General features: G+C 35.4%; 2 protein-coding genes across 2 annotated transcripts; both read left to right on the top strand.

The window, feature by feature from the left end:
* The first annotated feature begins 1,494 nt into the window (after positions 1-1,494).
* Positions 1,495-3,204, top strand: LOC133332445 (organic cation transporter protein-like). The gene has a single exon (XM_061540849.1). The coding sequence runs from the start codon at positions 1,495-1,497 to the stop codon at positions 3,202-3,204; it is 1,710 nt and encodes a 569-aa protein (XP_061396833.1).
* Positions 3,205-6,703: 3,499 nt separating this feature from the next.
* LOC133332425 (amine oxidase [flavin-containing] A) lies at positions 6,704-8,246 on the top strand (the record flags this gene model as incomplete). Its single annotated transcript, XM_061540831.1, has 3 exons — positions 6,704-7,092; positions 7,282-7,458; positions 7,520-8,246. Coding segments are annotated over exons 1-3 (1,293 nt in total), but the record flags the coding sequence as incomplete, so codon positions are not given.
* Positions 8,247-8,768: the final 522 nt, after the last annotated feature.

Raw genomic sequence — 8,768 nt, 5'->3', positions numbered from 1 at the left:
TTCCAGCAGGGTGTTAAGAAGGTCACACGACAAACTGTCACCTTTTCTGAATCCTCGTTCGGTATTAATGGGCTCCGAGAGGTCCTTTCCGACTTTAACTGCTGACCATGTGCCAGTTAAAATTATCCTGCATAGCCGTATTAATTTTGCAGGAATGCCAAACGCAGACATGGCTTTATATACCTCTGAACGGATAGGGCTGTCGAATGCATCTTTATAGTCGACGAATAGGTGGAATGTGTCGATGTGTTTTTCGTGGGTTTTTTCCAGGCGAAGAGTGAAAATCTGGTCAATAGTGGATTTGTCAGGTCTGAAGCCGCATTGGTATGGTCCAATAATTTCATTGACCATTGGCTTCAGTCATTCACACATCACGCTCGTTATATGATTGAGAGAAATCCAGGTAGTTTTGTGTATATCGAGATGCTTGAATCTGGTGCTAAGTATCATGTTTTTTTGCTGCTGCGAAGTCAATCTACCTCATGCCGTTGTCGGATGTTTTTCATCGAAGCTGAATTTTCCGACGTTGGGGCCAAAAGTATTTCCCTTCCGATTTTTGCATTAAAATCTCCTAGTACAATTTGAATGTCATCCCAATTTATTATATTCCCCTACGTCACCTACGGTTCTTTTAAAAGTATTTATTAAAAATCCAAGCTTTATGTAGAACTTAAAAAAAAAATTTTAAAATATGTGTAGAAAATGGGTTTTATTGTCCCCCTTACTTTGGTTACCTCCAGAAGTAAACTTTCAAAATGCCGATACACGTGTGTTCTATTTTTAGTCCCTCTATCACAATTTTTGGAATCTCCCGATAATTATAAAACATTAAATTTGTTGCACAGTGTAATCAGCATTTATTCACAATCTTCAAGTTGCAATCATAACCACACAGTTTGTTTACAAATATCGGAATTGTTTAATATAACCTAACCTAATATTTATAAACAATTACTAAATATAAATATTTTTTTATTTCATTGCAGACCAGTGTAGCTTGGAGGGAGGAGAACAAAACCAAACAAACAAGGAATCTCAGAAATCACACAACCGGTTGGTCTTTTGTTGTTGTGTTGGGAGGGAAAACTCAAACAGAAGCGAACTCATGGAAATGAAAATCTGCGCATGAGTTTTTCCTTTAGTCGAGTTTGTGTCGTTGTCGTTTAGTTGTTGGGGAAGCCTTCAAGAGTTTGCTGGCAACAAGTTTTTTTTTATTTATTGCTTTCGAATCGAACAACAAACATTCAACAATTGGATTTTCTAACCGGTTAAGAAGCCGAACAAGAAGGAGAAGAAACCAACAGCTGCCGGGGTTAACAGCTTCATAATTAAATTCCGCGAACAAGAAAAAAACTGAACTCTATGAAGTTGGATATTTTTTGTTGAGAATAATTAATTTTCTAATTTCATTACACACACAACCACCCCGCTCAGTTAGACAAGACAGGCAGCCACTAAAGGGACGTAAACGTCGTCCTCGTCATCAGTATCACCATGGGTTACGATGATGTCATAAAATATCTGGGTGATTTTGGCCGTTATCAGAAGCAAATTTATTTCCTTTTGTGTTTACCCGCCATATCGTGCGCCTTTCACAAGCTGGCCGGAGTTTTCCTTTTGGCCCGTCCCGAATTCCGCTGTGTACTGCCATTTGAAAATGCCGGCGAAAATCAAACACGTTTTGAAAATTTCAATAAAACCCTATGGAATCTGGCCTATCCATATGACACAATCACTGATACCTATCAGGTTTGTGAATACTACGATGTGGACTATAATGAGGATTATTTGAATGGCAGCAGTTTGGCAGTACCGTCCGGCAATGAGACAAAGTCCTGTGAACATTTCGTCTATGACCAGAGTGTGTATAAGAGCAGTGCGGTGACCGAATGGAATATGGTGTGTAGCCGCCAGCTGCTGAGTGCCACCAGCGATTCCTTGTTCATGGTTGGTGTCCTGCTGGGTAGTATTATTTTTGGCCAACTCTCCGATAAATATGGACGCAAACCGATTTTCTTTGCCTCGTTGGTGATTCAAGTGGTGTTTGGCGTTTTGGCCGGCGTGGCTCCGGAGTACTTTACCTATACCATATCGCGTATGATTGTGGGCGCCACCACTTCGGGTGTGTTCTTGGTGGCCTATGTCATTGCCATGGAAATGGTCGGTTCATCGTATCGTCTGTTTGCCGGTGTGGCCTGCCAAATGTTCTTCTCGGTCGGTTTTATGCTCACAGCTGGATTTGCCTACTTCATTAGAGACTGGAGATGGTTGCAAATTGCCCTGACCCTACCGGGTTTACTATTCATGTGCTATCACTGGATCATACCCGAATCGGCCAGATGGCTTTTGTCCAAGGGCCGCAAAGATGAAGCCATTGTGGTAATTGAAAAGGCAGCCAAGGTCAATAATGTCACCATACCCCAAGAGGTCTATGAGAATCTCATTGATGAATCTGCGGAAAAGAAAAATGACGCCGAGGCCAATAAAAATGACAAGGCAGCAGCGGCCAGTGTCTTTGATCTGCTACGTTACCCGAATTTGAGACGTAAGACCCTCATCATTTTCTTTGATTGGTTTGTCAACAGTGGTGTCTACTATGGCTTGTCGTGGAACACCAACAATTTGGGTGGTAATGTCCTGCTGAATTTCATGATTTCGGGTGCTGTAGAAATTCCCGCCTATTTGCTACTGCTGTTCACCCTGAATCGCTGGGGTCGCCGTACAATTTTGTGTGGCTGTATGTTGGTGGCCGGTGTTGCCTTGCTGCTGACCATCATTGTTCCGGCTAATTTAAATTGGCTCATCATTCTATTTGCCATGATTGGTAAATTGGCCATTACCTCGTCGTATGGCACGATTTATATTTTCTCAGCCGAACAATTCCCTACAGTGGTGAGAAATGTGGGTTTGGGCGCCGCTTCTATGGTGGCTCGTATAGGTGGCATTTTGGCGCCCTATTTAAATTTATTGGGTCAAATTTGGCGACCATTGCCATTGATAATTTGTGGGGCTTTGGCCTTTTTAGGTGGCCTATTATCGTTAATGCTTCCCGAAACTCTGAATAAGCCAATGCCGGAAACAATCGAAGATGGTGAACGGTTTGGTAAACGCCGTAATGCCAGCGATCTCAATGAAACGGGTGAGGAGCTGACATCAATGGTTGCTGGTGAAGGTCAGCAGCAAGCTAATGGCAAAGCCAAATGATAACCGAGATGGAGGGAGAGAGAGAGGAGAGAAATAATTTAAGGTTAAGAGAAACTGTGTACTTATAAGTTTTTTATTAAAAGTTCGTACATAAAGGTGTCCTGAGGGGGAAAAATACGTAAAAAATAAAAAAAAAACTATAACAAATTTTAAATATAATTTGAAAAAAAGTAAAATTTAAATTTTAAATATTTTGAAATTCCAAATTGGTAGTGAAAATCAACCTTAAAGTGACATCAATTAAACATTTATTTAAAAAAAGAAAAAGAAACCAAGAGAGAGAGAGAGAGTATAACCGATTAATGTCTTTCATATAAATCAGTATTGAACCGAACTAAATCGTGTGTTAGAGCATAACTGAGAGATCATCATCATAAATGACTGACGATAAGAGAAAAAGAGAATACGTGATTAGCCATCAACACAATCGTACTATTTTGTGCATCAGTGATATAAACTCGGTTAAATTTCACATGAATATTTTTGGTTTTAAAATCCTACTACACTTTCTACAGATGTTAACACATGAATTTCAATTATAATTCAACATTTTGTTACAAAATGTTCAAAAGAGATTAGCAATTTTTTTATGAACAATGTTTTTTTTTTTAATATCAGGACACCCTAATACACCTACTATTACTGAAGTAATAATGATATCTTAGTATTAAAATATACATTTTTTATACAACAAAATGTTTTATAGAAGAAATTTTAGTAAAAATTATTTTTTGTAATGTGTAACAAATGTCAATTTTTAAAAGATTTTCAAATATATATAAAGGTATATATAAAAAAGACAATCCACGAATTTATTTAAATTTTTTTTTTGTGATTTAATTTGTTTTATTTCTATACAATTATTTTAATTTTCTGTTTCAGAAACGTTCACCTAAATCCACTTTAATTATTTGAATACAAAAAAATCAAATCAAAAGAGATAATTGATAAGCATTTTTCTAAATTTTTTTGTGCCCTATTTAATGGCATTATCAATATTTGTAGTAAATTGAGAATATATATGTACTACACATATTCTATAAATAATTATTTCAAAGTATTATGTAAATGAAATGATTAGACAAATAAGTGGAATATTTTTTGATTTGTAAAAAACTTGTCATTGTGTTTTTTTCATTTAATTTCATTGATATATTTTAATTTTAATATTATATTTTTAACTGATAAGCATTTTTCAAATGAAATAAAATTGAATAAAATCTATTTTTAAAATAGAGTACAGCATACACATATATTTACATATTTTGTTATTTTCCACTTTTGATTAGCAACAACAGCTGGGATCGTAACAGAAATGGCGCCCAAATTTGATGTATTTTTTTAAAAGTTTTTAAATCTCCGGAAAATATATTAAATATTGACTTGTTCCAACATATAATTTTATCACATTTAGGTTGGTTATGCACATTGTGGTAGTGATTTTGAATGACACCTGTTTTCATATTCCCATGTTGACAAACCTTTTGCATTTGCACTGTTTCGCAGATGTCACTCCACCTTTGGGGGAACTCCTTCTTTTACTCAACATATTATCGATTATAAAATTGTATAACATTAAATACACTATTCAACAAAATAAAGTTAATGGTCTGGATGGATTGAAAATTTATCATGGGTATATTATATATTATATATATTCACCATAGGTCAAGTTTCTCAACACTACACACCAATTCTGACCGCAACAGAAGTCTAGCTCTATGTCATTTATTACCTTTTTGTACTCTTGTAGTACTTATTTTCAACATATATTCGAAATTTCAAGATTCGAGCTCTATTGGTTCACTCAAGCCCAAATGTTACCAAATTTAGTACCATTTCGTACATAATAATATAAATTTCCATAACTACCTATCTCAACAATGCAACATAGCTCATATTTCCCGATTTCAGTATTTCAGCCAATCGGTTCATTTAAATCGTAATTGTACCAAATTAAGTACCATTTAGTACGTATTTCAAAAACATCCTGCGTTACCCAATCCAACACCCTAATAATAATCAAAATTCCAAGTTTTAGGATTCAAGCTCCATCGGATCACCTAAATACAAATTGTACAAAGTTTAGTACAAATAAGTACGAATTTTTAAAACTTCTTGCATTACAAAATCCTACACTTTAACAGTGATCCTAATTTAAAATTTCACAATTCCAACCCTATTGTACCATTTACCATTTAGTACACACACATTAATATAACTGCCCATAACTACCTACCTCTACAAATTGTACCCAAATTTAGTACACATAAGTACGAATTTTCAAAATGACCTGCATACCTCAATTCTACAATGCAGGATTCGATTACAAATTTCAGGATTCCAGCTCTTTCGGTTCATCCAAAACTCAAATAGAACAAGTTTAGTACCTATTAGTACACATACGTACCAATTTCAGAAATTCCCTACATTCCCCATTCCTATACTTCCACAGTAATCTTAATTCCAAATTCCGTGATTCCAGATTTCGTGATTCACTTAAATCGAAATTCTCTCAAATTTAGTACCGTTTAGTACACATTAATAATATAAATTTCCCTAACAATTATATAAATTTGAACAACGCAACATAAATCATATTTCCCAATTTTTACATTCCATCCCGATCGGTTAAACCAAATCCAAATTTCAACAAATTTAGTACACATAAGTATGACTTTCCAAAACTTCCTGCATACCCCAATCCTACACCCTAACAATGAGCCTAACACCAAATTTCAGTATTCCAGTTCTATCGGTTCATACAAAATTTAAAATGTACCAAATTTAAGAATCATTTAGTATGAATTTCAATGTAGTTAGTTTTGGAAATTCTACAATGCAGTAGTAATCTTATTTCTAAAGTTCAGTGTTACCGTTCTATCGGTTTATCGAAAATTAAAATTGTACCAAATATAGTACCATTTACTACTTTTCGTACACATAATTACAAATTTCTAAAACTATATACGTACATATCTCAATCCTACACTGCGTCGGTAATGTTTCAGGATTCCTGCTCCTTCCGTTTCTCCAAATTCAAATTGTACCAAATTTAGTACTGTCTAGTACTTTTCATATACATGTGTGATTAGCATTCCAAATTTCAAGTTTTTTTATTTTTTTTTTTTTCGAAATATTGTACTACTCCGCCTGTCGTTCAGGCACCCATTTCACGTATATAAGACGTTGGTAATGGTCAGCTGGTTTCAGCCTTTGCGTGAGCTGGATAACTCTTTGTCATTTATTACTTTTGAATTTGTAACAGTACACTCTACGCAACTCCATTACGTTGATATAACGTTTCATTATTTCCTGTCTATGACTATCACATAGAGCCTGAAAGTATGCTACAATATTATTGCAATAATGTATTAAAAATATAGTAACCACAAAATACCAATAGATGGCGCCCACATACAATTTTAAGTTTGTTCCTTTTAAATGTCATTTTCAAACCAAAACAAAAAAAAATACACATTTTATTGTCAACAATATTATGAATCAATCAAATTTGGAAAATCCTTTTGATGTTTTAATAATTGGTGGAGGCCTTTCAGGTCTTACATCTGCTTTAAGGCTACATGAACGGGAGCCAGGATTGCGTATAGCATTATTGGAAGCCAACAATGTTATTGGTGGCCAATTACGTGCCAATCAATTGGGGGAACTTGGTGCCAAATGGATAACGGAAGATCAATATCATATTTATACACTGCTGAGAGATTTGAATGTTACACTTCATAGGAGAAATATTGACGGATTGACGTTGCAAAGATATTGGCAAATTGATAGGGGCATATTTGCTAGATTGTCCAAATATGAACTGAAAAGGTATATCAATGAATTGGAATTGCAAATGGACAGTCGTGGAGCGGAGGCGAAAAGGTAAGCTACTATGATAATCACATACATACATATGTAGTAAAACATTGTTTAAAAAATCTACGCCTTTGGCTGTGATAATTGTTGAAAAAATAGTGTTTAAAAACTCGACGCCTAGAGTTGTGATAATTGTTGAAAAATCCACGCCTATGGCTGCGATAGTTGTTGAAAAAATATTTCCTTTTGTTTCAGATTTTCCAAACTCACAATGCATTCCCACATTGGCAAACATTTATTTTTCTCAATGTCCCGCAAATTTATGTCAAACTTCGTACTCCTGATAAGTGGAACTGAGGCCTGCGATATCAGTTTCAATGAGTTCATAAATATTTGTCGGACAAGTGGTGGCATTGGCAGATTAATTAATTTGTAAGTATAGCCGGGGAAATTCCTCCACGCACCTACTTCTTTATGCTACTGCAAATTTCAGATTATATGAAGTACCCAATGGCATAATTGGATTTTCCAGCGGGGAGTTAATAACGAAAATTATGGATCACCTGTCTTATGTCGAATTCCATTATGGCCATAAAGTTATTGAAATACAACAATATCGTGATTATGTCCACGTTCGGGATTCTCAAAATAATATGTATGTGGCCCAAGCTGTTATTGTTGCAATTCCCTGGAATTTTATACAAGAAATAAAATTTCGTCCCGCACTACCCTTGGAGCTCGTTAAACCTCCAGCCAATGTGAATAAAACCAAACATGTCTTGACAAGTTTCTTGGCCAGTTATCGGGAATCACATTGGCAAAGAGAAAATTATTCAGGACAATATTTGAATTTGGAACCCTTCTTGATTACCCACCATTATCACGATAATATCCTCTATGGTTATTACATTCACGAAGAGGGCATCGAACCTTTGGTGAAAACAATTATTTTACACAAATTGGCCGAGGCATTTGGTGAAGGTATGCTGGTACCTTTGGAATATTCCCAGCATACCTTTGAGATGTCCAGTGTGGCTCATGCGCCCCTAACAACACCCTGGAATCGTGTAATCTGGTCATCATCGGCAGCAGCTGGCACCTGTTATCGTGGATTGCTGGGAGGTGCCGTGCAAAGTGGTTATCGTGCAGTCATGAATACGCTACTGGTTTGTCGTCCACAATTGGTAACATGGCAGGACATCTCTGAAATTCAATGTCCTGTATATTTACCTAGAAAAAATATTCCAACATTTAAACGTTGGCTAAGTAGTTGGAATTTATATAGCATCTCAAAGTATGCGCTATTTGTAAGTGGTTTGGTTTTAGTTTTATGTCGATATAAAAAACATTAAAGCGAAATAATTATTTCATATAAATAGTTGAATTTTTTGGCGTGGAGTTTTACAACAATATTTGTTTAATTTAGATTTTTGTAAAAATAATACTTTTTATTGACCCCTGTTGTAATCATCAATTATTAGGTAAAATGTATGCGCTACGGTTTAGTGCAACCTTGGGTTAGCGTCTTTGACGTTTTAGCTAATAATTATTTGCCACTTGTTTTTGCCGCCTCGTTCTAGCTTCGAGGAATATCAAACTGTCAATCGGACAGACAACACGCATATCTTTGCGCACCGGCATATCGTTACCAAAAGGTAATATCGTTTACCACCAAACAACCAAATAAACCATTGAATTATTACAAAGAAAACTATTGTGTTTTTCTTTTATTTGTTTTACTT

This window comes from Musca vetustissima, unplaced genomic scaffold, assembly GCF_032173495.1.
Source record: "Musca vetustissima isolate MV318-11 ecotype Yass unplaced genomic scaffold, APGP_CSIRO_Mvet_v1 utg6459, whole genome shotgun sequence".
Taxonomy (NCBI): Eukaryota; Metazoa; Arthropoda; class Insecta; order Diptera; family Muscidae; genus Musca; species Musca vetustissima.
The sequence above is the reverse complement of the archived record's forward strand: the minus strand, read 5'-3'. Positions and strand labels throughout refer to the sequence as shown.